This window comes from Bos taurus, chromosome 18 (genome assembly GCF_002263795.3).
Source record: "Bos taurus isolate L1 Dominette 01449 registration number 42190680 breed Hereford chromosome 18, ARS-UCD2.0, whole genome shotgun sequence".
In the NCBI taxonomy this organism is placed as follows: Eukaryota; Metazoa; Chordata; class Mammalia; order Artiodactyla; family Bovidae; genus Bos; species Bos taurus.
In genome coordinates this window covers 46,734,373-46,748,562 of record NC_037345.1, presented here as the reverse complement: position 1 = coordinate 46,748,562, position 14,190 = coordinate 46,734,373, and the positions used below count along the sequence as shown (strand labels likewise).

The 14,190-nt window shown below is 47.9% G+C and overlaps 1 protein-coding gene across 2 annotated transcripts in view; it reads right to left on the bottom strand.

Moving 5' to 3' along the window:
* The window catches only part of WDR62 (WD repeat domain 62), a 49,043-nt gene that overhangs the window by 17,729 nt on the left and 17,124 nt on the right, over positions 1-14,190 (bottom strand). The window contains exons 8-13 of one of the 2 annotated variants that reach the window (XM_002694947.6): positions 11,417-11,577; positions 9,723-9,912; positions 7,099-7,236; positions 5,459-5,637; positions 3,208-3,299; positions 1,043-1,168 (exon numbers count right to left, since the gene is read on the bottom strand). In XM_002694947.6, the coding sequence (XP_002694993.1) occupies positions 1,043-1,168; positions 3,208-3,299; positions 5,459-5,637; positions 7,099-7,236; positions 9,723-9,912; positions 11,417-11,577 (886 nt within the window). The remainder of the gene's footprint in view (positions 1-1,042; positions 1,169-3,207; positions 3,300-5,458; positions 5,638-7,098; positions 7,237-9,722; positions 9,913-11,416; positions 11,578-14,190) is intronic. The other variant, XM_015458106.3, reaches the window with a different exon arrangement.

Here is a 14,190-nt window from a genome sequence, read left to right as displayed (position 1 = left end):
TTCCTAGTCAAGAACATGGAGCACAGGGACATATTCTCTCCATAAATGGATTCTTCTTGAATATAGTTTTGAATACGTTCTTGGGTTCTGATCATTTAAACTCCTACAAGGGCCTGCTTCACCTCCTCTTGGCCAGGGATCTCCAAACTGAATCTTTTCAGTCTCGGAGGGATCCCTTCAATTGCCTGTTTGAGTGACGGCTTTGAAGGAAGACAGCCTTCTGCAAAATACTGGCTGTGTGACTCTGGCTGTCAAGTGGGGTAACTGCTGGGACAGCACAAGGGTCATCACCCAGCATGGAATTAGCCTCCAGTAATTGTCGCTGTCACCCATTTTTCTGCCAAGGTCCCCAGCACCCATCCCATCCTGGACTGGCATTCTGACTTCCTTTTAGGGCACTCGCTTAATGTCAGTTCTCCTGGATCAGAGGTGGAGGCGGGTGGGAGCTGGAGAAATAGGAGTCAGACCCAGCCTAAGAGGATACTCCAAAGCTCTGGCACTGATAACTGTCCTGGAAAGGGGTGGTGCCTCAAGTCAGTACCCGGAAAGTCAGCTCTCAATTTCTGCCAAAGTGATAGGAAGAGGGGAAGTGTCTTTCCAGCAGCACAGGAATGACTGAGACCCTGTCCACCCAAGAGAGGCACAGCCGACAGAGGGAGACAGTCTGGATAACTTAAAAAAATTCAACCTTTGGCGGACTTCCCTGGTGGTCCAGTGGTTAAGACTCTGTGCTCCCAATACAAGGGGCCCAGGTTCAATCCCTGGTCTGGGAACTAGATCCCACACTAAGAATTCTCATGCCACAACTAAAGATCCTGAATGCTGCAACCAAGATGGAAGATCCTGAGTATCACAACTAAGACCCAGCACAGCCAACTAAATAAATGATAAATTAAAAAAAACATTCAACCTTTGGATCCAGCCGGGCTTGAATCCGATGTTGCTGCTCCCTTTTTTCTCTAAGCTGAAGGGGACTCTGCTGTTATGTGCAGCCAAAGGAGCCCACTGAATGAGGTGCAGGATGTAGAAGACAGGGACTTACCAGTGAACTTGATGGCCGTGATGGATGAGGAGTGGTCATCCAAGGTCTGCTCCAGATTGTAGTTCTTCTCCACGTTCAGCACGTGGATCAGTCGGTCCCGACTGGCCGAGGCAAGCAAAGTCAGCCCTGTGGGTGAGAAGGAGGTCCTGGGTTCCCGGGGACCCATTTGATGGCTTGGCCTCTTAGACAGCAGCGTGACCAAGCTTTCCTGGCCTTGTGGACGGGGATCTCTGGTTTCCTAACTGCAGCCAACTTGCCCCAGACCCTGGCATTCTACATCCCTCACCACCGGGTCGCGCAGGATGAATCTTGATGTACACAAGGACACTCCTCCACCTGTGTCCACACCAGACACTTCAGCAAAGCCCAGTATGCCTTCCTCCCCAGTCCAGCTACTGGCAGCCATGGGAGGCCCTGCCAACTTCTCAACCTCTCCTAAACTCCACCCACCTCCTCACTCTCTGCACTCTGGCTGCATGAGCCTCACGTAGACATTGGACCTTCGTGCTGGCCCCCTCAAATGGTGCCTACCCTGGGCACCTGCTAGGTCTAAGGCCTGACACGTGATCTGAGGTGGAGGGGAGCTCGGGAGAGGTGTACTGGATGAAAAGAAATGCAGAGAAAATTTGGCAGAACAGAGTATGGGAGAAGGAAGGAGAAAAGAAGAGCATGGGAAAGAATATTAACCTCATCAGTATATAACTTCACCAACATTATATTCCTGCCAAAAAGGTATCATCAGAATCAAAACATGAGGGTAACAAACAAATCCAAATGGAAGGAAATTCTATAAGACGACTGGTCTGTATTCTGCAGAAAGACAAAGTCATGAAGAGAAACTAGATAAGGCTGTAGAAATAAGCCTCGCGTCAGCACCAGAACAAAGATGACAAAAGAGCCACAACAACTAAAGGGTGAACCTGGACTGGAAAGACAAAGGCTGCCGAAGACGACTGGGAAAACTGGCAAGATGGGAATGAGGACTCAAGATAGGGCCGCTCTGGTGAGTCCGTGGTTAAGAATCTGCCTTCCAATGCAGGGAACAAGGGTCGAGAAGCTAAGATCCTACATGCCTTGAGCGCTACAACTAGAGAAGCAACTAGAGAAACCAGTGCTCTGCAACTAGAGACGACAGATTTGATAAGATGTGCATTGGGTAAGTGCACTGTGGTCGGGTAAACAGAGGTTCCCATTGCTAGGAAATGCTCACAGAAGCATTTCAGAGTGAAAGGACAGCATGCCTTCCTCTCAAGTAGTTTTAACTTCCTCTCAAGTGGTTTAGCAAAAGAAAAAAAAACAGGGCTTCCCTGGTGGCTCAGTGGTAAAGAACCTGGCTGCCAATGCAAGAGACACAGGTCCGATCCTTGGTCTGAGGACATCCTGCATGCTATAACCCCGTGCACTGCAACTTCTGCGCCCTTGCTCCAGAGCTTGGGAGCCACGACTACCGAGCCCACGTGCCACAACTACTGAAGTCCAAACACCCGAGAGCCCGTGCTCTGAAACAAGGGAAGCCACTGCAACGAAAAGCCCATGTACCGCAACGAGAGAGCAGCCCCCTTCACCAAAACTAGAGAAAAGCTCAAGCAGCAATGAAGACCCAGCACAACCAAAAGTAAATAAATAAAATTATTTTTTTAAAAAGAAAAAAAATTATATACATGGTATTCTTTTATTATGAATGTGTATAGACACACATGCACAAATCGAGAGAAAAGGAAAGAGGGGAAGCAGATAATGTCATATGTATATTCACAGGGTTAGATAGGATTTAAAGAAAAAACCTGGGGAGTTGTGAAGAATCTACAGGTGTTCATGATGATATTCTTGAAAATTTTCTATAAGCATCAAATTTTTTCAAAAGAATATGTTTGACTACTGATCTATCTTTTCCAGCAGAGAAGGAGCTCATCCATCCATTTACTCATTAACCTTGACCTCTTCAGCCTGAGCACTGTGTGGGGTGCTGGGGACCAGGGTAAGCAGGTCAAGTCCTGCCTGCAGGGTCTTGCTTTCAGGAGTCCCAGCCACCCTGATCCCAGGGCCTGGCAACAGGAACTCTTATTAAATGCAGGAGCCCTAGCTGTCATTCACAGTCCCACCAGACACCAACTACCCGTCCCAGTGGCTCTGCCAGGCAGGCCGTGCCCCCACCATAGGCTCACCTGTCTCTGGCTTAGAGTACTCCAGGCACAGCACCTCGGCATCGTGGGCCTCCACCTTGACCAGCTCGTCCATGAAGTGCAGCTCGTGGATCCTGGGAGACACACACTGCCTGCTGTACCCTGTCCACCGCCCCCAGCCCTCAGCCCCAGGTGCTCTGCTACTAGAAAAGGTCAGAGCAGCCATGTGGGAGACATAGAGAATACCCTGCCCTGGCCAACTGACTACAGGTGCCTGACCATTCTCAGCACCCAGAAAGCTCCCAAGCCTGGGAGCACCTCAGCAGGCACCCCGCCCCTTGTGGTTCCATGGGTTAACACCTAGGATGGTCCCTCAGGGAACAAGGGTTATGCTATGCTATGCTAAGTCACTTCAGTCGTGTCCGACTCTGTGCGACCCCATAGACAGCAGCCCACCAGGCTCCCCCGTCCCTGGGATTCTCCAGGCAAGAACACTGGAGTGGGTTGCCATTTCCCTCTCCAATGCATGAAAGTGAAAAGTGAAAGTGAAGTCGCTCAGTCGTGTCCGACTCTTAGCGACCCCATGGATTGCAGCCTAACAGGCTCCTCCGTCCATGGGATTTTCCAAGCAAGAGTACTGGAGTGGGGTGCCATTGCCTTCTCCGAAACAAGGGTTAGGGGAGGGCTATTATTAGAGGTGATCACTGGAGGTGGGGCAGGGGTCAGAGGTCATACTCAAAGACAGGCCCTATGGGTGGGAACATTTTTGTTGTTTGTTTTGCTTTTGATTTTTGGCCACGCTGTGTGGCTTGTGGAATCTTAGTTACCTGACCAGGGATCAAAACTGGGCCTTTGGCAGTGAGAGCACGGAGTCCAAACCACTGGACTGCCATGGAAGTCCCAGGTGGGAACATTTAAAATATATATATTTATTAATTTCGGTGTGCCTGGTCTTACTTGTGGCACACAAACTGTTAGCTGTAGATGTAGGATCCAGTTCTCTGACTAGGGACTAAACCCAAGTCCCCTGCATTGGATGAGCAGAGTCTTAGCCACTGGCCCACCAGAGAAGTTCCCCAGGTGGGACCATTTGATTCTAATTTTTTTGGCCACACCCCAGGGCTTGCAGGATCGTAGTTCCCTGACCAGGGATTGAACCCAGGCCCTTGGCAGTGAAAGCCTGGTCCTAACCACTGGACTGCCAGGGAACTCCCTCTCATTCTTAAAGGGTCTCAAATCCAGACTTTCCGCATATTCTTGCCAAATGAAATCAGACAACAGGTCATCCATGACTGAAGTAAGAAATGGTCATCCCAGCTCCTCCATCCTCCACCTGTGTGATCGCAGCCTGGCCACTCGGACCCTCTTTCCTCAGCAAATCCATCTGAAAGTGGTGCGAATAACAGCACTGACACCAGAGGGTCGCTGAGAGGATTAAATCACTCGATACCATGGTGCTCAGGCCAGCGGCCGGCCTGGGAGAAGGCCGTGATGCCTGTTAGCTCTCCTTACTGTTCACCATTCACACCAGGATGCTGTCACCCGGAGCAGTCCCCCGACCTGCGTGGTTTGCCTCATCAGTGACTGACACCAAAACAGCTGCTAACGTTTAAAAACCATAGAATTTCACAGAAAAAAATCCGCACAGAAAGTTTTTTCTGTTGTTCTTGGATGACGGGAATCTGTGCCGACGTGGGCTGTCTGCCGGTGCTGTGTGGCGGCTGCCCCGTCATGGCCACACGGTCTCCAGCGCCCCTGGTCCCTCCCATCCCGCCAGAGACCCAGCATCCAGGCTGTCACTGCTGCACCCTCTCACGTTACACCTGATTCCTATGACAGGGCTCACGTTCTGTCAGCACCTACTGGGCCTGTCACATCCTGAAAAACCTCTGCAGGGTGGTGAACAGCCTGAGCCCTCAGATGTCCCATCCTCCGGCCCCTCTCCTAGCACCCCAGCTCCAGCTGGCATCTTCTCTGAGGGTTCAGCAGTGGAACCATGGGGCCAAGAAGGTGTCCCCTGCCCTGGCATCATCCAAGTGTGCCTGTCCACTCGGCAGGCAAAGTTCACATGGCCCAGTCCCTAGGTAACTACTCTGATATACTGGGAGCCAGCCTTCTGGAAGCCCCTTCTCAACTTATGTTCCCAGGGCAGGCTGGCTACCAGACTGCTACCCACACTCCCTCATTCCCAACGGGCAGCTGGAGGTGCCAAGGCCAGGGCTCCTCCCCACTGCCCTGAGCACCTGAGCCCAAGCTGGGAGGTGTGCCCTAGACACCGCCAGGGCCCACTTGCCTCAGATTTCCACTTCGGTCGCCTGAAGCCAAGTGTTGGCCATCAGGACTGACCTGCATGACTCGAACACCAGCTTTCACGTCCACGGGCATCGCATTCTCGCTCCCCCGGTCTGGGAAGTGTGACATGTCCTGCAGGTGCTGGATGTCGTTCTCCACATACACGACCTTCAACAGGGTCTGCAGAGAGGAAAAGGCTGAGGTCAGTGCTATGAGTAACTCTGAAGCACCGCTGCCATTGTGTCTCCTTACAGCCAGTCTCCCAATCTTGATTAGCAAGAGAACTCCGTTTCTGACTTGGAAGCTTCATCACTCAGAATAATTACTATGCCTCGCAGACTCCTTTGCATCTAGATGAAGTTGTGTGAATAAATTCTGGTCAACGAGATGTAAAGCAAGTGAAAACTCTTCTTTCTTCCCACTGTCCCGCTGCCTGGAACTTGGATGTGATGACTGGTGCTCCAGTAGCCATCTTGGGTCATGAGGACAAGGGCCACTCCTTCAAAATGCATGGTTCTTAGGTCTCTAAGTGCTTCCTAAAGCTGCCAAAACAGCCTGGACTTGTAACCACTAGGCTATTTTTATAAGCCAGAAAATCAAACATTTACCTCTTGTTTGGGCTTTTTCTATTGTGTATAACCAAATACAACACATATATCACAGGTGCAGAAGAGAAGATGGTAGGGGGAGAAGAGGTGCTAGTGAGGGTAGTAGGAAAGGAGCACTTGCTTTACATATCCTGCATTAAGGGATATGTTCCAGTAACACTGACCTCTTTTGGGTTTTCCAACTCACCAAGCTCTTTCCTATCTCAAGGCCTTTGTCCCTTGGTGTAGAACACTCTCCCTTCCCCTCTTTACGCTGCCCAGTCCTCCCATCTAAGTTATTTCTTCCTCTAGAGGCTGCCCCTAGTGCCACAGATAGAATCAGATGACTATTCATGTATCCTACTCATACCTCACAACTTTCTTTCTCAGTACTTATTATGCTTGGGAGTATATCATAGTGTGTGTAGTTACTGGCTCATTGTCTGCCTCCTCCACTAGACTGGAGGTGCTATGAGAGAAGAATGTGTCTTAGTCATTGATGTGTCCCCAGCATGCAACACAGCACCTAGCACTGACCTTGGTAGTAACTGCAGAATCAATGAATGTATGATTTAGGCCTTAGCTCCCCAGAGAAGCTCTCTCACTGACCTGGCAACACCCAACATTTCTCCAGCAAACTGTTTTCTCCCCAGCCTCTCATCATGTCAGCACCCCATCCCAGTCATTGCTAGACAGGGTACACCTCTGCCTGGTTTGGCTCATCACGTGCTCCCCAGGAGGGTTCTAGCCCAAGACTTGGGGAACAATTTCTTCTTTGTTGAGTATATTGGATTGCCTGGAGTAGCTGTGTTCACATACACTTAAGAGAGTAGGAGCTGACTCAAAGGAAAGCAAAGAGGAAAGACCATGCCATTTAGAGAGGGAGAGAAAGAAAACTGAGAGAGGAGCCAGAAAGTGACCTGCCTTGGTTCCTGATTCCTGCCCCTAGTGAAGTCGAACACCCAGGTTCCATAAAACTCTTTCCTGCCCTCATATTTAGCTTCAAGTAGGCCTTTGTTCCTCCTAACAGACAGATCACGATGAAGCCACTCACATTACTGAAGATGTTCTTCTGCCAGTGAGAGTCAGGGTTGCTATCCATGTTCCAGAAGCGGATGGTATTGTCTGAGGAACAAGTCAGAAAAGATCCTGATGGCAGACAAGCTCTCTGATCTTCAAACTCAGGATACACCTACAGTCCCCAGAGAACAAGGCAAAGGGCGATTCAGTACAACCACTTTGATGACAACACTGTGACCTACTATTGGATTTTTGTGAAAAATAGTAAGTTCCAGGGCTACCCTGGTGGTCCAGTGGTTAAGAATCTGCCAGGGAATGCAGGGGATACAGGTTTCACCCCTGGTCTGGGAAGGTTCCACATGCCTTGGGGCAACTAAGCCATGTGCCACAGCTACTGAGCCTGTGCTCTAGAGCCTGGGAGCCACGACTACTGAGCCTGAGGGCTCAGAGCTCATGTTCTGCAACAAGCGAAGCCCTCGCGCCACAAACAGAGAAAGCCCGCAGGGAGCAACGAAGATCCAGTGCAACCAAAAATAAACAAACAAATAAATAACAAAATGAAATCAGTGTTGATGAAAATACAATGATGAAGATATTGAATAATTTGTGACAATAACAACACAGAGGAGGAGGGACAGAACTACATAAAGAGCAGAGTGTTTGTATACTATTGAACCTAATTGCTATTATTTCAAACTAGTTTGTTAAAAATGTAAGATGTTACTTATAATCTTCTAGTAAGAAGATAACTTTAAAATATACAAAAGAAAAAATGAGAAGCAAATCAAAATGGAATAATACAAAAAAATCAATTAAACACAAAAGAAGGTAGTGATAAAAGAATTAAGAAACATCAAAGATATAGCAAGAGTAAATCCTGGATAGCATCACCACCAACTCAATGAACGTGAATTTGAACAAATTTCGGGAGATAGTGGAGGACAGAGGAGCTTGGTGTGCTACAGTTCATGGGGTCGCAAAGAGTTGGACATTACTTAGTGACTGAACAACAACCTAAGTTCTCTTATGTGGCATAGTAAGAGTAAGACCTACTCAAAAAAAAAAAAAAAAGACCTACTTTATGAAGAATTACTTTAAATGTAAATGAGTTAAACTGTCTAATCAAAAGGAAATAAATAGCAGAAAGATTAAAAGATCCAACTATATGTTGTCCACAAGCAATTCAGTTGGGACTTCCTTGGAGGTCCAATGGATAAGACTGTGCTTCCACTGCAGGGGACCGTGGGTTTGATCCTTGGTTGGGAAACTAAGATCCTGCATGCCATGTGGTGTGGCCAAAACAAGAAAGAGTGAGACTGACTTTATATTCAAAGATACATACAAGATGAAAGTGAAGGTAGAGAAAAAGATGCTCCATACAAATAGTAACTAAAAGGGAGCTTTGCATGTCTATAGAAATGTTAGATAAAATAGACTTTGAATAAAAAGTTATTAAAAGATCAAAACAGACTTTAGCTTTATCTGTAATATTTCATGTTTTTTCCCAAGAAAAATGTTTTTATACATAAATTTTGAAAATTATTTTTTAAAAATATTCTTGTTAAGTGAGAAAAGTACAAGCAACAGAAATGTCAGATCCATGAAGGCAGATACATTCAAGCAAAGAGCTGGATAATGCCTATTCAAAAGAATGAAGTTATTTCTCACAGTCTTGAATTGAGCCACTGAAAACATCATTTATCTAGCACAAACATTTTCAGAAAAAAAAAAATTGGATACAATTCTTTCTCCAAGAGTTGCTTTATTGGCAAGAAGTACTTTGAATATCTTCAGAGAATGAAAAAGTCCCACAGATTCATTCTCAGAAAATAAAGACTTCTTTAATACTTAAAAAACAAAAAAAAAGCAAGCTTCCCTGGTGGCCCAGTGGTAAAGAATCTGCCTGCCCATGCAGGAGACTCAGGTTCGATCCCTGGTCTGGGAAGATCCCACATACCATGGAGCAACTGGGTGCGTCCAACTACTGAGCCTGTGCTCCAGAGCCCGCAAACTGCAACTACGGAAACTCTAGAGCCCATGCTCAACAAGACAAGCCCGCGGACCGCACCTAGAGAGTAGCCCCTGTTCTCTGTGACTAGAGAAAAGTCCACGAAGCAACAAAGATCCAGCACAGCCAAAAATAAAATAATGAAATCCAAAAAAAAAGCAGTAAAGTACACAAATGCCCTTGACAGAAAGCTCCCTGAGGTACACACACTCCTGCTGTGGGGTCTTTGCACCTGCCACACCCCCAGTGGTGGCTGGCCTCACCCCTCTTCCTGCAGGTCCCTCACTAGAAGAATGTCACACCCTCAGAGAGGCTTTCCCTGACCACTCTCCTTTCTAAAATAGCACTTTTGATCCCATTCCCTGCTAGGTGGCTTTGTTTTGCTTCAGAGAGGTATTGTACTCGGCATGTTCTAGACTGATTTGTCCATAGGTGTACTCTACCACCCAGATGTGAGCTCCAGATGCAGACTCATGTCAGCTTCCTGCTCAGACATGTCCCCAGCACCCAGAACAGCACCTGGCACACAGTAGGGGTCCAGGAGTATCTTTGGCAGGTATGGCTGAACGGGCTTCCCAAACTCTGCAGAAGCTTTCTCAGCTCCCAGGCTGGGGCTGAGCAGGGGGAGGGGGAGGGGGAGAGGGGCTCACCTCCACGTTCCAGACGTAGGAGCTGTGGAAGAGCTCCGACCACACCTTGCCTACTTGGTTGATGTCTCTGACATCCCAGATGTAGATGCTGTGGTCCTTGTACACGCAGGACAGCCACTGGTGCATGGGGTCAAAGGTCAGCGCCACTGTATCCGGGTAGGTGGCCTCTGCCTTCCTGTGGAAAAGGAAGCTGACAGGGCCACGTGAGTCATCAGTCACTACCAATGTCACTGTGAGTAGTGACAGCTGCCTCTGGTGACACCCGAGCAGCCTCCTGCCTGGCAGTGCCATCTCTGATGATCTCTGTGGTAACCCAGCTCTCCCACTCCGACTTTACTGTTCGCTTCATCTTCTTCCTTTGCTTTGCTTCTAATACACAGGCTGTAAACTGGAAGCTTCTGCCTGGCCCCTGAGAGTGTTTCAGTTTTCAACTTCTGTCAACACTTCTCTCCCCTCATTTTACTCGGCACAAAATCCATCCTCTCTGAGCACAGGATCATGGCTTCTCTCTTGGCCTCAACACATAATCAAAATTCCCTGTACCAGTCCTGGCCTGGGACCTTCCTACCACAGCTACAGTTTACTGAGCACTCGCAGGGTGCTGAGCTGAGAGCTCTAGCTGTGCTGAATTCCCACAACTTCCAGGAAAGGTAGGTCCTATATTCTATGTACAGTGACCTGCCTGAGGCCACAGAGCTCACAGCGGAAAGTAGCAGAGCTGACCACTGCAACACACTATGGTCCATCTTCTCCTTCCTTTGTGACATCTGGGCACCCTCTCCGAACGCTTACCCAGGAGGTAGTCCCAGGTACCCACCACCCCCACAGACTGACAACAAAGCAGGAAGATATAACACAGCTCAGCCCCTCCACTCTCTCTCAATGTGGCAGCCAGAGGATCTACTACTCGAGGCCTCACCAAGTAACACCAATGCCTGAGGTCCCAGTGGCTGCCCACTGATTTCAGGACAGGCTCCAAGCCCCTCTCAGCAGCTTCCATGAGTGTTCTCATTTGTTATCTGTCCCCCACCCAGCACACCAGGCTCTAGCGACATGGCCTCCTGCTGTCCCCATGACACACTGAGCCCAGTGTGCTGTCCCCTTAAGGCCTTTGCATTCGCTCTCAGGACCCAGTTCTCCACACAGCTGGCTTCATGTCACCGGGAGGCCTCCCCCAGCCTCCCAGTCAACACAGCCCCATCCCAAGACCCTCTCCTGGAGTCCCTGCTTTATTTCAGCAAAGCGTTTATGACTATCTGAAATGACCTTTTTTCATTTTTCAAATGTTTATGTTCATCCATCACCCAGCACCGTGGGCTTCCCAGGTGGCGCTAGGGGTGAAGAACTCGCTTGCCAACACAGGAGACGTAAGAGACTCAGGTTCAGTCCCTGGGTGGGGAAGATCTCTTGGAAGAGGGCATGGCAACCCACTCCAGTATTCTTACTTGGAGAATTCCATGGACAGAGGAGCCTGGCGGGCCACAGTCCATAGGGTCACAAAAAGCGGGACACAACTGAGCGACTGAGCACGTATGCATTAAACTACAGACATCATGAGATTTTGCTGCCTCCTTAGGGTCTGTATCCTGCTTCCAGCCCAGGGCTGCCAGTAAGCAGATGGATCGGGAAGCATGGGTAGATACTGGCAGACAGACTCTAGGTGGGCCCTTCTCCCTCCCCGTGCCGGGCAGTACCTGGGCTCCAGGCCCTGGGCCACATCCACCCCCAGGTAGTGCGGCTTGGGCAGGTTGGTGAGGTACTGCAGGCTGTGGGCTTGGAAGATGCGGACGATCCCATCAGTGCAGCCACAGAAGATGAGCTCCTGGCTGACACAGAGGCAGGAAGACAGGGAGACCTGTGGGGGCAAAGGGGACCCGAGTGGACTTGGTGCTTCATGTGGCCCAGATCAGGTCAGCCGTGGGCCTCCAGAAAGCTTTATAGTTTTTGCATTTAAGAAGCCCATATTTTGAACTTACTTACACAACACAACAGAGAAGGCAATGGCACCTACTCCAGTACTCTTGCCTGGAAAATCCCATGGACGGAGGAGCCTGGTGGGTTGCAGTCCATGGGGTCGCTAGAGTCAGACACGACTGAGTGACTTCCCTTCCACTTTTCACTTTCATGCATTGGAGAAGGAAATGGCAACCCACTCCAGTGTTCTTGCCTGGAGAATCCCAGGGATGGGGGAGCCGGGTGGGCTGCCGTCTATGGGGTCGCACAGAGTTGGACACGACTAAAACGACTTAGCAGCAGCAGCAGCAGCACACAACACAAAGAGACTCATAGATTTAGAAAATGAACTTATGGTTGCCAGGAGGCAGGTTAGGGGGAAGAGATAGAGAATTGGGGATGGACAGGTCCACACTGCTCTATTTAGAACGCATAACCATCATGGACCTACTGTACAGTACAGGGAACTCTGCTTGATGTTATGTGGCAGCCTGAATGGGAGGGGAGTTTGGGGGAGAGTGGATACATGAATATGTGTGGCTGAATTCCTTTGCTGTTCACCTGAAACTATCATGACATTGTTAATCAGCTATACCCCATAAGAAAGCTATGGTACATATACACAATGGAGTATTACTCAGCCATTAAAAAGAATACATTTGAATCAGTTCTAATGAGGTGGATGAAACTGGAGCCTATTATACAGAGTGAAGTAAGCCAGAAAGAAAAACATAAATACAGTATACTAACGCATTTATATGGAATTTAGAAAGATGGTAACAATAACCCTGTATACGAGACAGCAAAAGAGACACTGATGTATAGAACAGTCTTTTGGACTCTGTGGGAGAGGGAGAGGGTGAGATGATTTGGGAGAATGGCATTGAAATATGTATAATATCATATATGAAACGAGTCACCAGTCCAGGTTTGATGCACAATACTGGATGCTTGGGGCTGGTGCACTGGGATGACCCAGAGGGATGGTATGGGGAGGGAGGAGGGAGGAGGGTTCAGGATGGGGAACACATGTATGCCTGTGGCGGATTCATTTCGATATATGGCAGAACCAATACAATATTGTAAAGTTTAAAAATAAAACAAAATTTAAAAAAAAAACAAAACTATTTTTTGCAGATTTTAAGATCTTTGAAATCAAGATATAATGTACAGTCACTGTGGAAGAAAAGGCGGCAGCAGGCACACAAAGGCATAAATTGGGGCAGAGTTGTCATTGCTATAGAGGAACTCAGCTGTGTATGGAAAATATCTCCTTAGCTGATTGTGACCTCCGAGGTCACCTGCACTAGAAGTGTTGAATTTTAAGCTTAAATTTGATTCCATATTACTTAAAAACAACTTCAGAGAGTATATACTTCAAAGCAGCACAGAAAAAAGTTACTATCTTTTAGGAAGGACTATCCATTCAACCAGGGCATGCACATAACGGGGTAGGGCATGCCAAACTTCTAGATACAGCTTAGAGTAGCAATGCCAAATCTAGAGAGACTTGGTTTCTGAGTCATCTTAAGACCACTACTCAGGGACTAAGCATCTATCTATCAAAACTTCTGACTTGCTTAAAAGCTTCAGTAGTTCTAGCAGGAGGATTCATATGAGAAAAATAAATAATGTTCACTGCAGCACTGTTTACAGTAACCAGGACATGGAAGTAGCCTAGATGTCCATCGACAGATGGATGGATAAAGATGTGGTACATATATACAATGGACTATTACTCAGCCATAAAAAAGAACACATTTGAGTCAGTTCTAGTGAGGTGGATGACGCTAGAGCCTGTTATACAGAGTGAAGTAAGCCAGAAAGAGAAAAATAAATACCGTATTTTAACGCATACATATGGAATCGAGAAAAATGGTATTGATGAAACTATTGGCAGGGCAGGATTGGAGATTACAGAGAATGGACTTGTGGGCACAAAAGTGGGGGAGGGAGGGACGGATGGAGAAAGTAGCATCAACATATATGCACTGTCTGGTGTAAAGTGGATAGCTGGAAAGGCTGCTGTATACCACAGGGAGCCCAGTCTGGTGCTCTGTGATGACCTAGAGGGGTGGGAGAGGATAGGGGAGGGGGGCTCAAGAGGGAGCGGATGTATGTATAATTATGGGTGATTCACGATGTTGTATGGTAGAAACAACACAACACTGTAAAAATTAAAAATCAAAACAAAACAAAAAAATGATGTTTAACCAACTAGGAAAGACAGAAAAGGCTCAGAATTGTCTACTTGCCTCTTGCCAGGCAGTTAACCCCGAAGCTGAGGTCCAGAGGAGAATCGCAACAGCAGGAATAGGACAAGCAGGAAAACTCTGATGTTTCTGCTAACAGCCAAACAGGCACCCAGTCCCAGGGTGGAAAGACAGCTTGGACTCAAACCCTCAGATCTGAAGGAAAGTGGTTCTGCAATTCACTGATACCTCATTTTTTGGTTTAAAATTTTATGTATTTCTTTTTAACTTTTTATTTTGTTTAGGGCATAGCTGATTAACAA